A 23,333-nucleotide genomic window follows, 5' to 3' on the forward strand; every position below is an offset into this window, starting at 1 on the left:
CTATGGACCCAAACATCCATGGGTCCACCCTTCCTGAATAACAAACAAAAGTAAACTTGTGGAAATGCAAACATAGAATGATCGTTTTCCACGAATAGCTCTGTTATCATATTTCACAATATAAACAGCATACATCAGGCATCTCTGACACATGATCAGGCAAATACTTCACAGAATTGGCTGTAATGCTTTTTGAAAGTTTCCCTTCCAATATCAAAATGAGCATTTTAGGAGTCTAGCTACTCTATTTGATTTCTGCATTAAACACACATTCTGATGAGGATTTTCAAGGTGAGTACATCAGCCTCATCAGGTAGAACAGACCTATTAAATAATATATTCAGTTAAGTCTGGTGACATATCTCATTTAAAAGAATAGTAAATCTCTTACCATTGCACGTGCTTCAGAGTCTCCTTCTCCAAGCAACCTATTGATGTTAATAGACTGCCCAAACTCCGTGGTAAGGAGTTTCCTCAGCCTCTGCAATGCCCACATCCGGTGACCTGCCGCTACAATGTGCACAGTATATACAAATCACATCTCAACCAATTACAACAATAAGCAAAAAGGACATACAAATGGAATGCTTAAGCCAAGTTCTACAGAATTACATGGGTTTCTAGCGCCACCCATAGTTATTGAACTGCAGGGTAGCTCTCTGACCCATTAAAAAGCCTTGAAAGAAGACAAGGGATATCTAAGAAGCAGAAACCATTCTGGGGGAGAAAACATTTACATACCTTCATCCAAGAAGCATTGCCTACAGGCCACGTTCCAACAATGAGCATTTGGTGCATTTTTTTCCATTGAGTATTTTCATGAACAAAAAGGAGATTTTTGTGTACGCACCGTAAAATCTTTTTCTCCGAGCCAATCATTGGGGGACACAGGACCATGGGTGTTATGCTGCTGCCACTAGGAGGACACTAAGTTAACACAGAAAGATTAACTCCTCCTCTGCAGTATACACCCCTTCACTGGCCAGGATTCAACCAGTTCGGTAGTAAAGCAGTAGGAGCATTAAACAAAAGACAATAAACTATGTCAAAACCAAAGAAGTAACAACAAGCCAACAGGCTAACAGGGTGGGTGCTGTGTCCCCCAATGATTGGCTCGGAGAAAAAGATTTTACGGTGAGTACACGAAAATCTTCTTTTCTCCTACGCCTCATTGGGGGACACAGGACCATGGGACGTCCTAAAGCAGTCCCTGGGTGGGGAGCAACATAGCTTCTAATACCCCATGTACCACTGGCTTATGGCTAAGGTACCGCCGATTGCAGAATGCGCCTGCCAAGGGCGGCGTCTGCAGAAGATAGAGAATGAATGTGGTAATGTTTTGTAAAAGTGTGCAAGCTGGACCATGTTGCAGCCTTGCAGACCTGTTGTGCTGACGCCTGGTGCCGAATGGCCCAAGAGGCGCCCACCAAGTAGAATGGGCCTTGATCCCTGCTGGGATAGGAACACCTTTGACACGATAGGATTCCTGAATAGCCGATCGAATCCATTTGGTTAGAGTAGCTTTGGAAGCGGGAGAACCCTTCCTTGGTCCCTCTGGAAGTACGAATAGGACATCCGACTTGCGGAAGGGAGCCGTCCGAGAGATGTACCGTCGAAGGGCCCTCACCACATCAAGAGTGTGCAGAGCCTTTTCAATGCGATGGACTGGTGCCGGACAGAACGAAGGCAGAATAATCTCCTCGTTGAGGTGGAAAGAGGAAACGACCTTGGGCAGAAAACCAGGAGAAGTCCTCAAGACTGCCTTGTCCGAGTGAAAAATTAAAAACGGAGGTCGGCAGGAGAGTGCCGCCAACTCCGAAACAAGCCTGATGGATGTAATAGCCACTAAGAAAACTACCTTCCAGGAGAGGAAGGTCAGAGAAACGTCCTGCAGCGGTTCGAAGGGGTTCTCCTGAAGAGCTCCAAGGACTAAATTAAGATCCCACGGATCCAAAGGCATCTTGCAGGGAGGCGCCACACGGGAAACTCCCTGAAAAAAAGTCTTCACCGGCAATCTATTGGCAATCTTTCGTTGGAACAGGACTGACAATGCCGAAACCTGACCTTTGAGAGAGCTAAGTGCAAGGCCCGACTCTAGTCCAGATTGGAGAAAGTCCAATATGGCAGGAATGGAAAATACCAGAGGAGATCGTCCTTGTGCGTCGCACCATGTGAAGAAGATTCGCCAGGTACGGTGGTAACTGCGCATGGACACGGGTTTCCTAGCCCTGATCATAGTGGAGGACACCTTGGGAGTGAAACCCGCTTGGCCTAGAATCCAGGATTCAATGGCCAGGCCGTCAAAGACAGGGCCCCTGAGTTCTAGTGGTAAATCGGACCCTGTGAGAGAAGATCCATGCGATCTGGAAGACGCCAGGGGACGTCTGTGACCAGCTGAACCAGTTCCGCGTACCATGCTCGGGGCGGCCAGTCCTGCACCGTGAGAATCACTGGTACCCCCTCTGCCCTGATCTTCTTGATGACCCTCAGTAGCATAGGAAGAGGGGGAAATATGTACGGGAGGCGGAATTGACGCCACGGCAGAACCAGGGCGTCTACTCCTACGGCCCGTGGGTCGAGAGATCGTGCAATGAACTGTGGAACTTTGATGTTTAACCTGGAGGCCATGAGGCCCACATCCGGGGTCTCCCAGCGATGACAAATCTGCTGGAAAACCTCCGGGTGAAGGGACCACTCGCCCGAGGCGAGACCCTGGTGGCTGAGGAAGTCCGCCGCCCAATTCTCCACACCTGGTATGTTGATCGCCGAGATGGGCGAATGGTTGGACTCGGCCCAACGAAGCATGTGGGACACCTCGAGCATAGCCGTCTTGCTGCGGGTTCCCCCTTGACGGTTGATATACGCCACAGCTGTGGCGTTGTCGGACTGAATTCTGACGGGGTGAACCGCCAGAAGATGGTGAAACCTGAACAACGGTAGCCTGATAGCTCGTATTTCCAGGAGATTGATGGAAAGACGAGACTCTCGAGTGGACCACCGCCCTTGTGCTGTGTGGTGGTTGAAAACCGCCCCCCAGCCCATGAGGCTGGCATGGTGGTCACCACTAGCCACCGCACTGGGAGAAAGGACCTTCCCTGGTTCAGGGAGGACTTCAGCGTCCACCACCTGAGGGTCCTTCTGACCTGTGGGGACAGAGTGAAACGGCGGTCGAGGGAGTTCCCGTTCCATGCCGACAGCAGCACATGTTGTAGGGGACAGAGGTGAAATTGCGCGAATGGAACCGCTTCCATGGCTGCTACCATCTGCCCAAGAATGCGCATGCTGAAACGAATGGAGTGGGAGACTGGATGGGAAAGACTCCGAGCTCCCTGCTGCAAGGCCAAGGCCTTGTCTTGAGGGAGAATGACCAGACCGCGGAAAGTGTCCAGTGTCATTCCAAGAAAGGAGATCCGTTGAGCCGGGATCGAATAGGATTTTTCGAAGTTCATCTTCCAACCCAGGCGAGAAAGAGTATCCACCGTGAGATCGACGGACTCTTCGCAAGCTGGACCTTTTATCAGTAGGTCGTCCAGGTACGAAAGTACCACCACTCCCCTGGCATGAAGAATGGCCATGGCAGCCGCCATGACCTTTGTGAAAACTCTGGGAGCGGTGGCGAGGCCGAAAGGTAAGGCCACAAACTGGAAGTGTTCCCCCGCGAAATGCGAAGCGAAGGAACTGCTGATGAGGAGGAAAAATTGGGATGTGGAGGTAAGCATCTTTGATGTCTATAGATGCCAGGAACTCTCCTTTTTTCATGGACGTGACGACAGAGCAGAGGGATTCCATTCTGAAGCGCAGAATTTTGACAAATTTGTTCAGAAGTTTTAGGTCTAGAATTGGACACAGCGATCCGTCCTTTTTTGGGACCACGCATAGGTTCGAGTAGAACCCTTTGAACCTTTGGTCTTGGGGAACCGGAATGATGACTCCGTCCCTTTGTAGTGCCCGTACGGCCTGGAGAAAGGCTGTTGTCTTTGGTTTGGGAGAACACGACTGGAAGAAACGTGTAGGGGGGGGGGAGGAAAATTCTATTTTGTATCCGGATGACATCAGTTCCCTGACCCACTCGTCGGAGACGACAGAGAGCCAGGCTTGACGGAACGAAAGTAGACAACCTCCTACCCTGGGTCCCTTAGACCCAGATGGTCTCGGTCTGGGTTTCCAGTTACGGTTAGGTCTGTAAGAGACGTGGGGACCTCGGTCACCGCGCGGACCTCGTCCTGATGCCGAGGAGAAGGATGTAGATGACCAGTTGGGATTGTTGCGAAAAGGCTGGAACCGAGATTGTTGTTGGTACCGAAACGGTCGGGTGGGCTTTTGTTGGGGGAGAAATTTACTTTTTCCCCCGGTGGCATCCGAGATTATTTGGTCTAATTTTTCTCCAAATAAACGACCAGCCTGGTATGGCAGAGATGTCAAAGAATGCTTGGAGGCTGAATCTGCTCGCCAATCCCTGAGCCACAGGGCTCTTCTAATGGAGATTGCATTTGCGGCTGCCTGTGCAGCGCAATTGGCCGCGTCTATTGAGGCGTTGACTACGAAGTCCCCAGCCTGGGCTATCTGGTTAGCCAGGTTGATCGCCTCTGGAGGGAGATTGTTGTCTTGGATGGTCGTGGTAAGCACCTCAGCCCAAGCGACCATAGCCTTAGCCACCCAAGAGGCGGCGAAGGATGGGTAGAGAGAGGCTCTTGTGGCCTCGAAGACGGAGCGAGCCAGGTAATCAATTTGACTGTCAGAGGGGTTATTGACTGAGGAACCGTCTGACAGGGATAGGATAGCTTTGGAAGCGAGATGTGATACAGGGTCCACTGAGGGGGACTGCAGCCAGTCCTTGATTAGTTCCTGAGCAAAAGGGTATTTGGCCTTGATGGGCTTTTGACCCATGAAGCGTTTGTCAGGAGGGTCCCTGTGTTTTTGTACAATCTCCTTAAACTCAGGATGAGTGACAAAAACCTTTTGGACACGTTTAGTCTTTTTAAACGACACCACGTGTTCTGGAGTAGATAAGGATTCCTCGTCCACCTTCAGGGTCTTGTTGACCGCTTCAATGAGATAATCGAGTGTCTCTTGGCAAGTGGAGGAATCCTGAACATAAGAATCGTCGGACTCATATTCAGAGTCTTTTAGGTTCTCTGGAGAAGGGGACCGGGATACTGAACTCGCAGACGCTGAAAAACCAACTTGTCCGTGGTCAGGGGATGGAACATGGGTACGTTTTCTGGAGCCCTGAGTCGTTAGTGACCGAGTACGCCCCCTGCTGGTGGACGGATCTGTACCGTCGCCCGAGTCCTCCGCGGTCTGACTTGAAGGGGGACCCCGGAGGGAGTCAATTGCCTTGGCTAGGGAAGCCATAGATCGTGACAGGGAAGTGGCCCACTCAGGGGGACTAGGCTCTGCAGGGTCGGCGGCGGCTGCACAGAGGCCGGGTCACAATCCGCACATAAAGAGGTACTGTGAGCTTGGGGCAGGACCGTATTGCAAGTGGCACATGAAGTGAAAAACACTGTGTGCTTCTTGTTACCCTTTTTGGTCTCCTTAGATTGAGACAGTGTCTTTAGAGACAGAGCAGGATATGCAGTATGTGCAGGGAAGGGGTTAAGCTTTCTTGAAGCAGCTTACCCACGGTCCTGTGCCTGTGTCCCCGGGGAGGAATGTAGCCGTGGCGGTTCCGGTCAGTGTGAGCCACCTTGCAGGAAGATGTGTCAATATGGCCCCCCCCCCCCCGAGATCTGCAAGGCGCCTTTCGTCCCAAACGTTAAGCGCCGATACAGGGGGCAGGGTTATGGCCATGGGCGGATCTGCTCACTGCGGCCTAGTCCGGCTGAAAAGCCGGGGACTAAATTTGTGGGCCGGCCTGCCCGGCGATGCGCGGCGGCAGACGCGACGGAGCACCGCTGACCCCCGACCGACGGTGCCCCTCCCCAGGGACCCGGACCGCACCTCTGCCACAAAGAAGGAGCGCAGGGGGGGTATGTACTCACAGTTGTGCAGGTCCTCCTGTTACTGTGAGAGTGCGCGCTCAATCCATGCACCCAAGGGGGATGGAGAGGCCTCTGATATTCTTCCTCTGTACCCTCAAGGGGGGGCTTTTGTCCCGGAGAGGGACATTAGAGCCAGGCTCTATGTGCTCGCTGTCTTGCAAGGGAAGGGGGGGGGGGAAAGATCGGGACCAAGGAGGAAACCGTCGCCCCAGTAAAATTTGGCGTGCTCCAGACGTCGCAGGAGAGGGACGGGGAGGTATACTCGCCGTGCTGGCCTGTTGCTGGTTCGGGGGAGAGCGGACCCTATAAAAAAAGGAATCCGTCGCCCCCTTCACTCCATTAGATAAAAAATAAAAATTTACAGAAAAATAAAAACTAAAATAAGAAAGTTGGGGTCTGAAAAAAATCAGATCCAATTGCCTCCTACAGACACTAAGCAAGAACTATTTGAATCCTGGCCAGTGAAGGGGTGTATACTGCAGAGGAGGAGTTAATCTTTCTGTGTTAACGTTGTGTCCTCCTAGTGGCAGCAGATTAACACCCATGGTCCTGTGTCCCCCAATGAGGCGTAGGAGAAAAAGAAACAATTTATTACAATTCTAACAAAGTGAATGGGGATTATGGAAATATTTTGCCTATTTTAGCTTTCTCTTTTTCCTTTTTTAAGCTGCAGAAACCAACCATTGGTGTAATTTTGAACTCCACAGCATGAGAATTTCTCTGGCGGGATATGTGCGATTGATTTATTTGCAAACTTTCCCTCTAAAGTTTAAAGACATGAAAAATTGGCGCAAACGCAATTTTATTGCATTTCAGAGGTAAAAACGCATGTAATCAGCACAGGACTAACAACAAAGTTACATCAAAACTATAATGCCGTAAGCAGGAAGTTTCTAAAACCAAGTACCGTATATACTCGAGTATAAGCCGAGATTTTCAGCCCAAATTTTGGGGCTGAAAGTGCCCCCTCGGCTTATACTCGAGTCACGGTCGGCGGGTGAGGGGGAGAGGGCGCTGAGGCATACTCACCTAGTCCCGGCGATCCTGACGCTCCCCCTGCCAGTCCCACGGTCTCCGGGTGCCGCAGCTCTTCCCCTGTTCAGCGGTCACGTGGGACCGCTCATTAGAGAAATGAATAGGCTGCTCCACCTCCCATAGGGGCGGAGCCGCATAATTCATTTCTCTAATCAGCGGTGCCGGTGACCGCTGACAGAGGAAGAGGCTGCGGCACCGAAGACCAGCTGTCCGGGGGAAGGAGCGGGACGCCGGGAGCAGGTAAGTATTAGGCTAAGTTCACACTAGCGTTGTGCGCCGCTGCGTCGGCGACGCAACGCACAACGCACGCAAAAACGCGGCAAAACGCACGCAAAAACGCTGCGTTTTGCGACGCATGCGTCGGTTTTTGCCGAAAATCGGACGCAAGAAAAATGCAACTTGCTGCGTTTTCTTGGTCCGACGCTTGCGGCAAAAAAGACGCAAGTGTCGCACAACGCAACACAAAAAAACGCATGCGTCCCCCATGTTAAGTATAGGGGCGCATGACGCATGCGTCGCCGCTGCGTCGCCGACGCAAACCCGACGCAAATTAGCTTAACGCTAATGTGAACGTAGCCTTACATATTTACCTTCCCTCGTTCCACACGCCGGGCGCTGTCTCCATCTTCCCGGCGTCTCTCCTCACTGACTGTGCAGGCAGAGGGCGCGATGACGCATATAGTGTGCGCGCCGCCCTCTGCCTGATCAGTCAGTGCGGAGAGACGCCGGGAAGATGGCGCCGAGGAGCTGCAAGCAAGACAGGTGAGTATGTGTTTTATTATTTTTATTGCAGCAGCACAGCTATGGGGCCATAATGGACGGTGCAGAGCACTATATGGCACAGCTATGGGGCAATGGTGCAGAGCACTATATGGCACAGCTATGGGGCAATGGTGCAGAGCACTGTATGGCACAGCTATGGGGCAATAATGGACGGTGCAGAGCACTATATGGCACAGCTATGGGGCAATAATGGTGCAGAGCACTGTATGGCACAGCTATGGGGCAATAATGGTGCAGAGCACTATATGGCACAGCTATGGGGCCATAATGAACGGTATGGAGCATCTATTTTTATTTTTGAAATTCACCGGTAGCTGCTGCATTTTCCACCCTAGGCTTATACTCGAGTCAATAAGTTTTCCCAGTTTTTTGTGGCAAAATTAGGGGGGTCGGCTTATACTCGAGTATATACGGTAGTTTTACTACAAATACCAAAAGAGTACCAAACCGCAGAGGAGAGGAGGGGACGGGGACAACAAATAAAAAAAAATAAAAAAAAAATTGAACCCCTTCACGCCTTGGAAGTTTTTCGTTGTTTTTTTTCCCTCCCCTTCTTCCAATAGCCAAAACTTTTTTTATATTCCTGTCAATATAGCCATGTGAGGGCTTGTTTTTGGCGGGACGAGTTGTACTTTTGAACGACACCATTGATTTCACTATATAGTGTACTGGAAAAGGGGTGAAATACAAAAAAAATAAATAAATAAAAACAGTGCAATTCCACAATTGTTTTTTAGTTTTTTTTTTTTTTCAGTTACCATAGTCACTATATGGTACAGCGGACCTGGCAATATCATTCTCCAAGTCAGTATGAGTTCGCAGATACCAAACAAGTATTGTTTTTGTTGTTTTTTTTTTATTTAAGTGGTGAAAAAAATTCCAACATTTGTATGAAAAACTTTTACATTTTTTGGGATCTGGGTGAGGACTTATTTTTGTGCCCTGAGCGGATCTTTTTGTTTATATCATTTGGGGGTAGATACGATGTTTTGATAGTCTTTTATTGCAATGTAGCGGCGGCTAAAAAATGGAATTCTGCGGGTTTGATTTTATTGTCATTACGCTGTTTACCGATCAGATTAATTTACTTTATATTTTGATAGATCGGACTTTTCTGAACAAAGATATTAAATTTGTGTGTTTTGTAATTATTTTAATTTCACAGCTTCAAGCCTCTTAGGAGACTTGAAGCTGTGATCGTCCGATCACTTGTGCCACACACAGCAGGGCTTCAGCTCGCTATGTATAGCAAAAATCACAATCTATGAACACCGGCTATGAGCCGGCAGTCACAGGTATATCGTATTGACAGGCATTGGGGTCTTCTGCAGACCCCCAACAGTCATGACAGTCACAATCGATGCTCCAAAGGGCGGGATTTAGGATTTGTTTCCAGCTGGTGCGTGGTGAGTACCGCTGTCAAAGATTGAAGTGGGATTTAATTGGTCAACAGCCGCAAGTGGAGCTCCGATCCACACGCGGCTGTAAAGGCACATGACCGCTCAAATAAGCTGTCATGTGCAGAGAAAGATGCAGGCTCAGTGTCAGAGCCTGCATCAAAGTCAGGGTGACATAGGACAAATACATGTAATAAGTCGTGAAGGGGGAAAAAAATATACAACAAAAATGCAATAAATAAAAAAAGCCAATAGGTACAGAAATGTTGATGAAAATCTGAATCATCAAAAACAAACCAAATACTCATTGTGGGAACTTAGCTCAAGACTTCTACACCTGTTGGATCTCCAAAAGGTGAAACCTTTATCTTCTCAAAACTATAGAATTGAAAAAAAACACACTTGTCTGTGACTTCAGTACATACCAAGAGCACTAAGCTGTGCACAAGCTGCAAGGGAAGCGGCCAGGCGAGGAACGATCCCTCGATTGGAAGCAAAATTCAAACGAAAATCCAAAAGACAGGTGACTAAGTCCATAGATGGGCAGGACAAGATGCACCGATCTGACAGGAGGTCTTTTGGACCTAGAAGAATGCACATTTATAGCCTTTATAAACCCACAAGAAAAGAGACAACCAAATAAAATATACTCAGCCCCTACCTGCAGCCGGCATGATAGGATAAACGGTGAAGCGCCAGCCCCAGCCATTGACCGATCCATCACTAACAAACTTCCACTTCAGTTCATCGCCAGGAATTCGCAGCTCACTAGACCAGTCAGACCATTCTCGGCCTACCAGACAAAGAATACGGGACGATTAGTCACCACACTGGTGATGAGGGATCGGTGACTAGGCTCTTATTTCGGAGATGCCCTATTCATATAAGGATAGAATAAACGTCTACTCACGACTAACCGCCGCTGAAAATGTGTGAGGGTAATATTTAAGGCTAAAAAAAAATACTTGTTACTGCACTATTGGATCATGTTAGTTCTAAAGGAATAACATCCAATATAGATATGACATGAAGATCTATGCAGAACAAAAATAAAGTGCACAAACTAATAAAACAAAAAAATACTAAAAGCTGTATTCTCAAGTTTTTAGAGAGCTTGCTTGTGCCGCACCCTCCTAGGTAACCAGCCAATTTGGAACTGCGGGGCGGCCAGTAACCTAGGCAACAAATTGCACATTATAAAAATAAAAAATACTCTGTTCCCAAAAGCAGGAAGGATTTTTAATAAGGGTAAATTAAGTTTCCAGTTTTTACAGCACTTTGCAGGCTTACCCATTTCTGAACTGGAGGCAGCCCCTTTAATACAATACGAGTCATGGCAAGTCAGGAAGGATGGTGGGATTATTATTGAGATACTCCAATAGAGCAGTACAATGTCGTAAAGTCACACTTCAAATGTTTCTGCACTGAGAGAGGACCACACACGTCATGGGATATCATATCCCCACAATAACATGGCACTAAATTCTAGAATGGGAAAATGCTTTCCGTCGAAAAACCAGCTGTTTGTATGGACGTGTACGTATGACATCCAGCAGCTGCAGAGAGCACAGCTCGCTGCACGTCTGTATGGACGTGTAGGTATGACGTCCAGCAGCTGCAGAGCGCACAGCTCGTTGCACGTCTGCATGGACGTGTATGTATGACGTCCAGCAGCTGCAGAGCGCACAGCTCGTTGCACGTCTGTATGGACGTGTACGTATGACGTCCAGCAGCTGCAGAGCGCACAGCTCGTTGCACGTCTGTATGGACGTGTACGTATGACGTCCAGCAGCTGAAAAAACGCACACCTCGTTGCACGTCTGTATGGACGTGTATGTATGACGTCCAGCAGCTGCAGAGCGCACAGCTCGTTGCACGTCTGTATGGACGTGTACGTATGACGTCCAGCAGCTGCAGAGCGCACAGCTCGTTGCACGTCTGTATGGACGTGTACGTATGACGTCCAGCAGCTGCAGAGCGCACAGCTCGTTGCACGTCTGTATGGACGTGTACGTATGACGTCCAGCAGCTGCAGAGCGCACAGCTCGTTGCACGTCTGTATGGACGTGTACGTATGACGTCCAGCAGCTGCAGAGCGCACAGCTCGTTGCACGTCTGTATGGACGTGTACGTATAACGTCCAGCAGCTGCAGAGCGCACAGCTCGTTGCATGCCTGTATGGACGTGTACGTATGACATCCAGCAGCTGCAGAGCGCACAGCTCAAGGACCACATGCTAGAATCGGTTACAGTGTTTTCGCACACTAATATCTAGAAGCAGATATAGGAGACTTCTTCCCAGCAACATTATCTGAAATGTACAGAACTTGATAGTTATGTTTAGAAACATTCCCAAATTTCATATTAAAATGACAATAAAATGCTACCTTGTTGATAACAGCTTGCCTCTTTATATGGCTATTAAATATTTTATTAAGGGCATATGCTACTTTGGTTTAACGGGACACAACTTAAAATCAAGTTCAACTGCCGACTGGTCAAGACATCGGAAGAATACCGTGTCAGATGTGTATTCCCTGAAATCTACCTCTACAGCCGTAATGACAAACTTTGGCAATTAGCCACAATGCAGAAGAAAACTCTACAAACTTCATGTCATTTTGTAGCGGCCCACGATATGGCAAGGAGATTGGCTCAGATGCCGGCACATGCTGGAGGCTTAAAGGACTCTTACACTTCATGGGAACACAGGAGTGTTGCTATGCACACGTTTCTGGAGCATGCACAGAACATGATCCTCTAAATGCAGTGTGAGCACAGCCCAAAATCATTTCTATATTCAATGTGTTATTGTAATATTAAAAAACTCAAAAGTTTTGATGGGTGGGAGTCCAGGAGAACCCAACCGTTCACCTAAATCAAAAGGCTGGAGGGCTCAGTCAAACACTGTTTTGAGTCTGCCATCGGTGATGGAGGAAACAAACTTTATTAAAGGGAATCTAACCAGGTTTTTGCTCCCATATCTGAGAGCAGCAAGAAGTATAATACGGATTGGCATCTTTCTGCCTATGCACAGGGTACACATAAAACTGCCAATCAGTGGTGGGGGCAGAGTTATACAGAGCTCATGAAAATGGAGTGCATAGCAGTAGGTTTACTGGTCCTCTACTGACAAATCCACTGTTTTTATCAGCAGGAAGTGAATAAAACTTCAACACGCAACCCAGTAAGTGACATCGCTGGAATCAGGGTCTCTGTCTCTACATTATATGCTGCTCTGAGATTCGGTGGCAAAAACCTGTTCACAGATTCCTTTTAAGTCAGCTGAGATATTCTGCAACTCTGTTTTAGCAATATCTGCATGACATGTCAAAAGGTTTGTAAAAAGCACAGCAATATTTTTATTTCTAAGGGTATGCTCCCGCGGTCAGTAAACGCTGTGGGATGGACGCTGCGACCATTAAAACAGATGAATTATTGGGATTAGTTCAAAAAATGACAGTTTATCAAGAGAATGTTGGAAAAGGCCATTATTTTGATAGACTACGCATATGCGCTTGTGCATTTTGGCTACAGGGGGTAAACTGGACCATTACAACAAGTAGTTCTACTCTTCTGACACGTATATAGCCAGTGCAATTCTTAAAAAGCATCAGGCAAGGTGAGAAACTCATCAACAGTGGCCATACACAGAACGATTAGCTGTCTGACGTGCAGATATAACGTTATTTGCGTAAATCATACTAATTCTGTACAACTAGTCGGACACATCCAAAAGTCATGGAATTATTTACCAATATTTCACCACGTATCGGACACATTGGTTAGTTATACACTTTCAAAAGTTTTATCGGCAAAAAGTGTAGATTTGAAAATCATCTTTCATGCTTCAATGTATAAGATGGCAAGAAGAAAAATGAAAAAATAAAAATCTATATATACAGCTACACATTGCCTTAGAGCTGGCAAACTAGATTCACACTAATTATCTGCATATACGGCCGACTAAAGAACAGATACACCAGTGTACATGGAAAGAGTGAAACGTATTAGCGACACTTTGCACATCACCTGATCGGACTGACACTATCCTGTTGGCCCCATCCATTATGGTAAGTGGGTCATGTCGCCGCTCTGTAGAACACTGGCGGTCAAACTCTACTCTAAGGCCCTCAGCACCTAAAACAGCCATAAAGAGAGCAACACTGTTTTAACACAATTGGTCATACAGTTATATATACACTATGTATGAACAGATAATAATTTTTATATAAAATTATACTGATTCGTGGGGCAAACACACACAAATAAAAATAAACTCGAAAACACGAGAGATACCAAAATGCATGAACATGAGCGTAAAAAAAGGAAAATGCTATGAAAACACAGTAATTTACCAATGTATTTGAAATAGGAAAAATAAGTTAAATGCTTGGGTAATCTGACAATGGTTAGTAGAATATTAACAGGAAAATCAATATTTTATATTTAGAAAAAAAACATTACTATTGGTGACATAATTCACTTTTCCTTAGAATGAGGAAAATACAAAAAATGTGATAATCTAAATAGATAAGTTCTGCTTTCGAGTGCTAGCAGAGTGTCTTCGGCGTGCTCGAATGATATGTTCGAGTCCCCGCGGCTGTAGGCAATACATGCAGACAACACATGCAGGGATTGGCGAACAAACAGGCAATCCCTGCATGTGTTGTGGCGGTCTAACAGCTGGGAGACATGCAGCCGCGGGGTCTTGAACATATCATTCGAGCACACCATAGACACTCAGCACCTGAGCATGGTCGGATAGCACCTTATCCCAGCACATTCGCTCATCACTAATAACCACACCAATGGTCTGCATGCAAACCTGGGGTTCTTTAGTCAATACAATAAGCTTCGGCATGTCAAGACAAACTGCATATCGTCAGCCGTCACGACAGCAGGTAGAGTCACAATATGTCCATGCATAGCTATGATAGACACAAGATCCAGACTCCTAACAAAATGAAATGTACAGGGTGCTGTTACTTCATGGCGTTTTGCATAAAACCACCTCTTGAGGAATTGTTAACTGCATTATTGTACTATAGGCTGCTTAGAAAATGGTTTTCTTCTGTGTATATTTGGGAATAAGGGACTATCTCCATGTTAGTTGAGCCCACCTCACATTTATCCAAGGCGGTTTTTAATTAGAGCTTGATCTTACTGGCCCTTCAAATTTGTACGCCTAGGTCAAGGACAGGCAAATATTATACCTCATATACAGAACTTTACTTGTTACTTTACTTGTGACTCACACCATCTGATCAATCTGTATGCCAAGTACCTCTATTTCACAAGCATAGTCTATATGGCAGTAGTACAGCTCATAATTCCTATATTCAATGTTCACATTCTTAGCGCTGGTTTTATTTTTTTTCTAACATCCATTTGGCTGCCTCCACGTTGGCCGAGCACTCCTCCCATCTTTCCAAGGATGTTCCTACCTGCCCTTTAAATTTGTACGTCTAGGCAAGCCTGGTAGAATAGGTCACCATCTACAGAGGTCGCCTTGTTGCTGGTAGATGAGCTTACACAATTTAATCAAAGTGTGCGCCAAATACCTGAGTTTTACAAGTATAATCCATAAAGCAGTAATGCAGCCCAAACTTCATGTATCCAATGCTCTCGTATACCTTCGTGCGCTCAGAGTGCATTTGTATTTGTAGGCCAATACTAATATAGAAGACAAGAAGTAGCGTTTTGTGGGAGAGCAGAACTGAACTGGTAAGCTAAGAGTACAGAAGCACAGTCTAGGCTTCATTGCCTGGTGGTGTGGGAGACGGCAGGAGCTGGTCCGTGTTGAGCTAGAAGCTCCATATTTGCCCTGCAGGAAAAGGCCTACTTGTAGATTCTAGAGACCTCGTTATAAGGCAAGTCTACTTTTGGGAACCTCATATTTTAGACAAGGACCCTATAATACACTTCATATACCTAATGCCATTTCTAGCATCAGAGAAGAAGAATCGCTTCCTAAATGACACACCATTCAGTACAGAAGACAAACTTTCCCCTTGTTCCCTCACAATAAGAGAACTATGTAGCGGAGAACGTCTGTATGTACAATCCTCAGATTCCCGGGGTGCCAGAACACTGTGCTCCTCAGTCAAGAACATTAGGAGCGTTTAACATCCGTTCTGGAATTAACTTCAGGTGACCAAACACCAATTTTGCACTTTGTTCCTCCGCACTGACAAATCTATTGCTATGGCTACAGTGACCTCACTCGCCCACCGCTGCTGGCTTCGTGTCACTTTTCGAGCTTTGACGGGTGGGGAGGTTTCAAATCCGTGTTTTACTGAAATATCATAAGACATCCTGACCACTTTTTCCTGATAACTTGGACATTTATGCTCACTTTACTCAGCGGTGATCTATGAGGTAATAGGTCATCAGCTTTTTCATACACGGTGCATTTATGGATGGATTGCACCTCCACACTTGGGCTCTGCATCTCTAGTGTGTGTAATGCTGGTAAAATCCGAAGAATTATGACAACTACTAGAATTATATTTGGCTAATGCTATATAAAAAGACATACCTTCAGCCATAAAAACAAAACAACACAAATCTCGGGCCATGAACGGAGACAATTATTAAATAATTACATAGAAAGGTTTTAAAACATTTCCATTTATCACTATTACACTTTCCTTTCATGCCTACAAGTTTTTCATTTCCACTTAGTGACCATTATATTAAATTAATATTACAGCTTCCAACCCTCTAACAGAGTCTAATGTGTACCGGCAAGCTGCAAGGACACAGAGCGACAATGTAACGGGATGCGGACCGCGGACCCATGCCGAGCAGCTTCAGACAGCTGTATGATTACCGGCAGGTATGTCGGATTCTGAAACGCAGAGGCATTTCAGAGAAGCAAACTTGCACTGCCGCCAGGGACTGAGCCGGACTTTGCCTATACACACATGCAGGGAGTGACCTGTCACTCAACAGGAGTGGGCGGGGAGAAGCCTCCAGGTATCCACCTGTCCAACTACTCTCCCATGTGGCTCAATTCCCGAGGGCTTTTAAAGAATGCTTTTCTCTAAAACGCACCAGCGTTTCAGAGTCAACCATACCTGGCTGACATTGTGCAGCCAGTGTCGGACACGCGCTGCCCGTGACTCCAGCACCATGTATCAGCAGTCAGGTTCTCTTTAGCCCATCTGAAACAGGTGATGTGTGCTTCGTACAGAGCTTTACTGTTATCCATTTGTAATTCCATTTCTTGTTTTTGTAAGAGATCGAATTAGACATTGAGGGTCTGTACAATGATGGTGTGGGGCAACAACGGATGCTAAAAAGCCCCACTGCCTTGTCCTCTAATGCTTCACCTTGCGTTCACGTGACACTCTCCTGTCACCCTCATCCATTTGCGATTTGCAGTAGTGGGGTGTGAAATCCACAAGGGATTGAAAAAAATCTGTGGATTCCATCACAAATCCGCAGATAAATCCACGTGTTACATGCGGTACTAGCTGAGCATTTCGCCCCTACAAGGCTAGTTTCACACATCAGTTCCTTTGTGGTAGCCATTACTTTACTGGATAGATCACGAACCCGTTATGATCAATGCACGTTTTCACATTTTCAGTTTGGTTTGTTTTTTTTCCCAGATTGTTCGCAAAATAAAAACGAAGACACGTGCTACTTTGATCTGGTTTGGGGGGGATGAAAAACTCGGCAATGCAGGTCAATGACCCAGGGAAAAAAGAAAAGATAGCACATGGATTTCATCAGTCTTCATGTGCTGTCTGTATTATATTATGTAATGGGTGAAAGAAGCTAAGATTTACCCCCACCCCAACCAAAAAGAAAAATCATGTGCAACAAACATTGCAGAAACAGAAAAACACACAACCAAAAAAACACCCCAAAAAGCTAGACTTTTTTTTTTTTTTTTTTTTTACATAGGATGGGTAAAAAAAAAAAATAATGTGTGAAACTGGCCTAAGCGTGACAAATCCACAAAACTAGTCACATTTTGCAGATTTGATGACCATCCTTGTATTCTCCTCACATGAAGAAGGTGATTTTTGGGTTACTTAGAGCAGGCATGTAATATCCCTAGGGGTCAATACCTAGCATTTCAGGTGGTCCAGGTGGCAGCCTATGATGGCTGTGGGTTAATACAGAAAATCCCTGAAGTTGAGTGGTTTTCGCAATATAATTATGCAATTTAATGCTGTAGGACCTACCAAGGATTGGGGTTAATGCAGGTGATCTCTGCAAATATGGGAATCCATTTCATAATTAAGCTAATCTGAACAGATCCACGCATTTATTCAACACAGGAAAAAAGGTAAAAGGAAGACACCACCATTCGATGTGCTGTTCCAGTTACCCGACCACTGCACCCAATCACAGGCAGCAGTAGTCAGGTGACCGAAGGTGATGGGAGTCATGGCTTGCAGTTTTACTGGAATGGCCAACCACAAGGGTGGAACAGGTGAGTTGCTTTCATTTTGATCTTTTTCCCTATGACACCAGAAAAAAGTGTATCGAGGCTGGACAACCCCTTTACATGATAAAGTTCTCCTTGCCTTAAGTGGCCGATAGATGGCTTTCAGCCTACAGCAGACCTGGGAAAATTATGTCCTGCGGACCACGTCCGTCTCCTTGGCTGGTTCTATCCACCCGAGGAATAAGACAGAAAAAAAGGCTGAAATATGCTGGTGGGCTGGGAGAAATCATACTGTGGGAGTCATCCTGTGTGTGAGGACATGGGGGTCATCATACTGTGCTGGAGGGAACATACTGTGGAGGTCAACACTCTCTGGGGGACTGTGGTGGTCATTTTGCGTTTGGAGCAGTAGGAGCCAATACTGCGGGGGTCATCATATTTTGTTTGGGGGAAATGTCGGGATCATCACTGTGTGTTTGGCAGCTGTAGGAGATAAAACTGTGGCGGTCATTATTCTGTGTTAGGGTGATATGCAAGATCATTCTGTGTTTAAGGGCTGCAGGGGATATTGTAAGGGGGACGGAAGGAACCATATTTTGTATAGGAGGCTGTGGGGGGTAATCATATTGTTTGGGGGATTTGGCAGCCAACATCCTGGGGAGATCATACAATGAAGGTCATAATTAGGTATAATAGGGAGCTGTGGGGGGGGGATCATACTGCGTGGATGTCATCACCGTTTATGGGATCATATTTTTTGGAAGGCTGTGGGGTCCTCCTTCTGTGGGAGGAACTATCATTGTGTTGGGGGTCTGTTGAGGATAATACTGTGGTGGGGGATCATAGTGTGCGTGGTACTCTGTGAGCCATACTTTGTGCGGGCTATCATACTTTATCTGGCAATAAACCTTCTGGAGGGCTTTGGGGATAATGATACTGTATGGAGGGCTGTAGGAGCATCATAATGTAGATCGGGGATAGTGGGGTTCAGTACACTGTGTAGGTAGCTGTGGACCATCATACTGTGTGGGGGTTGTGGGGACATCATACATTTTTTGGAAGACCCACTGAACATAGTACAAAGGCTGACTAAAAGGAGCATAAAGATTTATTGCTTTCATAAACTAGAAATATTGGTAAATTTTATGGTTTTGATCTGCTAAATAATAAACAATAACATTAATCTAAAAAAATGGTAATTTGAATATTGAATAGAATTAATTTTCAAGGAATAGGTTTGACGGTTCAGAAAAGTTAGTCTTTTGTATGGCCCCTTGGGAAAACTGCCCACCACTGGCCTACAGGGATCTTTCAGCAAGTGGAGATCTACTCTACATAGTGGCTGAAATCTCATATATTATATATAGTGGTCCGTTTACAGGCAATGCGATGCCCTCCCTTTAAAAGGTACACCATGTCGTGATCACATCATTAAAAGCTGCTCAGCCATGTGTTTATTATGACATGGGATTAAAGGGAACCTGTCACCACGTTTTTGGAAGATGGGATAAAAATAGCGTTAAATAGGGGCAGAGGTGGGCGTTACATTAGTGTGTGTGTTATGCGTTTATTACCCACCTAAGTTGCCGAAATAACTTTGCAAAGTCTCCGTTTTCGCCTGTCAATCAGGCTGGTCAGGTCACATGGGCGTGGTGTCTTCACCCAGATTTGGCGTAGTTTTCCGTTGGTGGCGTAGTGGTGTGCGCATGCCCAAAGTCCGGAATCCTCTTCCAGGGGATTTAAAATAGCGCGGTGTTCGTTATTGCATTGGTGATCGGTGGGCGCGGCCATCTTCCTTTGGCCGCGCGTGCGCAGAAGCGGCGCTCTGCTGGCCGCGGCTTCAGGAAAATGGCCGCCGCGATATCCATCTGCGCACGCGCGGCATCCCGCGGCCATTTTCCTGAAGCCGCGGCCAGCAGAGCGCCGCTTCTGCGCACGCGCGGCCAAAGGAAGATGGCCGCGCCCACCGATCACCAATGCAATAACGAACACCGCGCTATTTTAAATCCCCTGGAAGAGGATTCCGGACTTTGGGCATGCGCACACCACTACGCCACCAACGGAAAACTACGCCAAATCTGGGGGAAGACAACGCCCATGCGACCTGACCAGCCTGATTGACAGGCGAAAACGGAGACTTTGCAAAGTTATTTCGGCAACTTAGGTGGGTAATAAACGCATAACACACACACTAATGTAACGCCCACCTCTGCCACTATTTAACGCTATTTTTATCCCATCTTCCAAAAACGTGGTGACAGGTTCCCTTTAAATAGAAATTTAAAAATTTTATATAGCAGGTTAGCATCAGTTTAAAGTAAGCTCCAAATAGAGCATTAACAAAATACAAGAGTAGTGGTAAAACAAGTCGAGGAGCCAAAAAAGGGGCTTGCAGCACCCCTATACTCAAAAGAAGTCACCCTACACCTTCCACCTGGAGTTACAGCAGGTACCCTCTTCTTGAAACTGTTTTAGCCCCCTCCACGCAGTAGCCAGAGGGGCTCTAGAGATGAATGGAGATCGAACAGGATTACCTGAGATCAGAATAAAGCTTAATATAATAATTTTCTCTGCAAGAAGAAAATAAAGAGGACTAGGAAGTGATTACCTGGTATTTTGACTGTGCCACTTGTTGAGGTGTCATCTGTGTACGGGTGGCTACTTTCTACCACAACTGGTTGTGAGGAGAGACGACCACTCTGGGAATCTGTGGCTACATCTTCTAGTTCTGTGACACAAAGCTCGAGCAGCATGTCTGCTACCTGGAAGAATAAGAAAAGAAAGGCCTTTATTCACAAACACACTCAGAAGAATTAAAAACCTGGGCTACTCTAAATACTGTATTTAGCAAATGAGCTCCAGGTGGTCTTTACAAAAAGCAAACAAAAAAAAAAAAGGAGATTTTTGTGTACTCACCGTAAAATCTCTTTCTCTTAGCCTCTAATTGGGGGACACAGGACCATGGGTGTTATGCTGCTGTCCACTAGGAGGCGACACTATGCATAATCTGAAAAAGATTAACTGTGGCTCCTCCTGTGCAGTATACACCCCTGGACGGCATCAGCCTTCTCCAGTTTTGTGCCAAAGCAGTAGGAGGAACATAACATGAATAACATAATTATGCCTGTAAGAAGGCAACTATGTACGAGCTCAAGAAACAATATGAGAACTCAACAGTTACAACAGCCCGGAAAGGGCAACAGGGTGGGAGCTGTGTCCCCCAATTAGAGGCTAAGAGAAAGAGATTTTACGGTGAGTACACAAAAATCTCCTTTACTCTGTCGCCTCATTGGGGGACACAGGACCATGGGACGTCCTAAAGCAGTCCCTGGGTGGGAAGCAATGGACGAATATTGTGCAGACAGGCCCGTACACTTAGGGCACCACCGCCTGCAGGACACATCTACCCAGGCTCACTGAGGACTGGGTATGAACCCTGTAGTGTTTAGTAAATGTGTGTAAGCTAGTCCAAGTGGCCGCCTTACACACTTGTTGTGCCGAAGCCTGGTGCCGAATGGCCCAGGAGGCCCCTACCGCCCGTGTAGAGTGTGCCGCAATACCGGCTGGAAGAGGAGGATTCTTAGGGCGGTACGCCTCTTGTATGGTGGATCTGATCCACCTGGCAAGAGTAGCTTTTGGAAGCTGGCCTACCCTTGTGGCCGCCTTCCGGAAGGAGGAAAGGAGAATCAGACCTCCGGAAGGACGCAGTCCTAGACACGTATATACGCAAAGGCCTGACAAGGTCAAGCGTATGCAGAGCCTTCTCCACTCTATGAACCGGAACCGGACAAAGGGATGGTAGTGAAATTTCCTCATGGAGGTGGAAGTCTGACACAACCTTCGGAAGGAAGGATGGGACCGTACGAAGAACTACCTTGTCCTGGTGAAATGCCAGGAGAGGCCATCTGCAGGAGAGTGCTGTCAGTTCAGACACCCTGCGTAGTGAGGTGATTGCCACCAGGAAAAACCACCTTCTGGGAGAGAAAGGCGGAGCGGGACCTCCTTAAGGGGTTCGAAGGGTGGTTCCTGCAATGCTGTCAGGACCAGGTTGAGGTCCCACGTTTCTAGTGGTCGTCTGTAGGGGGGAACCAATCGGGAAACCCCCTAAAGGAAGTTCCTTACTTGCAGCTTGATAGCAATGCGCTTTTGGAAAAGCACTGAGAGGGCTGACACCTGGCTCTTAAGCGAGCCCAATGACAGCCTGGCCTCCAGACCCGCTTGGAGAAAACCAGGAACTTTGGGTAGGGAATAAGGGCGTGGGATCTGGCCACGAGTTTCGCACCAGGTAAAGAAAACTTTCCAGGTACGGTAATAAATCTTGGCAGAGGCTGGTTTCCGTGCTCTGATCATGGTTCCAATGACATCTGCCGAGAGCCCTGCCTGGGTTAGAACCCAGGTCTCAAGGGCCACGCCGTCAAATTGAGAGCCCCTGAGTTCTGGTGGTAGAACGGCCCTTGTGATAGAAGATCGTGGCGGTCGGGGAGACGCCAGGGAGCGTCTGCTGTGAGTTGTACGATGTCTGCGTACCATGTTCGTCTGGGCCAGTCCGGTGCAATGAGGATGGTTGGAACTCCCTCTTGTTTGATCTTCCTCACCACTCTGGATATCAGGGGGAGAGGTGGAAAAATATACAGAAGCTGGAACTGGGTCCAGTCCTGAACCAGAGTGTCTGCTCCGAGTGACCGCAGATCGTGTGTTCTTGCAATGAAGTTGGAGACCTTGGCATTGAAATGGGATGCCATTAGGTCCACATCCGGGGTCCCCCAGCGGAGACAGATCTGTTGAAAAATTTCGGGATGGAGAGACCACTCTCCCGAGTCTATTCCTTGTCGGCTGAGGAAGTCTGCTTCCCAGTTGTCCACACCCGGAACGTGGACCGCCGAAAGGACCGACCCTGTGTCCTCCGCCCAGCGGAGGATATGTGGCACTTCCCGCATCGCTTGGGTACTGCGGGTCCCCCCTTGATGAGTCACATATGCCACAGCCGTGGTATTGTCCGACTGTATCCTGATGTGAGAGGCGGCCAGTAAGTGATGGAAAGCCCTCAATGCCAGAAGGATGGCACGAATTTCCAGGATGTTGATGGGCATGGACGCTTCCGCTGAAGACCACTTGCCCAACAGGAGCCCGCAGCTGGGCTGGGGTCCCTGGATGCAGGCGCAGTGTGCTGGCCTATTGCTGGGAGCTGTAGGATGCTGCCTGTACAGGCCCTACCTGAGGTGTCTCAACCTAATACCCCCAGAGGGGGATAGGGAGGGTGCTGTTGTCACCTTCAGGGGCCTTTATCCTCGCCTCGACCTCAACCCAGAAACCAAAGGGAATTGGGAAAGGGGGGGAGGATCTCGACTTCGAACCAGCACCCGAGGGACTGGGGAAGGAGCAGCATGGGGAATAGCCATCTCAACTTCAACTGGGCACCCCATAATAGGGGGCCGAGGAAGGAGCCATGCCGGGAGTCTCACAAGAGACCCTCTTTTCTTCATCTGCTAGTCGGAGGGCCAGTGCCTTGTCCTTGGGAAGGAGCACTAGACCCCTGGAAGTGTTGAATAACATTCCCAGGAAAGTCAGGGACTGACTCGGGGTTGGTGATGACTTTGTAGGTTGATTAACCAGCCCATGCAACTAAGAGTATCGGTTGTGATTGAGACGCTGAGCTCGCATTCCTTGAAAGGTGGGAGCCTTGATGAGTAGGTCGTCCAGGTATGGAACGACTACTATGCCTCTGGA

General features: G+C 47.3%; 1 protein-coding gene across 5 annotated transcripts in view; it reads right to left on the minus strand.

Annotated features, from left to right (window-relative positions):
* Positions 1-23,333, minus strand: part of HERC2 (HECT and RLD domain containing E3 ubiquitin protein ligase 2) — a 262,965-nt gene that overhangs the window by 39,782 nt on the left and 199,850 nt on the right. For all 5 annotated transcript variants that reach the window (XM_077296925.1, XM_077296926.1, XM_077296923.1 and 2 more), the window contains exons 70-74: positions 20,215-20,368; positions 13,232-13,339; positions 9,861-9,992; positions 9,625-9,783; positions 392-510 (exon numbers count right to left, since the gene is read on the minus strand). In XM_077296925.1, the coding sequence (XP_077153040.1) occupies positions 392-510; positions 9,625-9,783; positions 9,861-9,992; positions 13,232-13,339; positions 20,215-20,368 (672 nt within the window). The remainder of the gene's footprint in view (positions 1-391; positions 511-9,624; positions 9,784-9,860; positions 9,993-13,231; positions 13,340-20,214; positions 20,369-23,333) is intronic.

This window comes from Ranitomeya variabilis, chromosome 3, assembly GCF_051348905.1.
Source record: "Ranitomeya variabilis isolate aRanVar5 chromosome 3, aRanVar5.hap1, whole genome shotgun sequence".
Lineage (NCBI taxonomy): Eukaryota > Metazoa > Chordata > Amphibia > Anura > Dendrobatidae > Ranitomeya > Ranitomeya variabilis.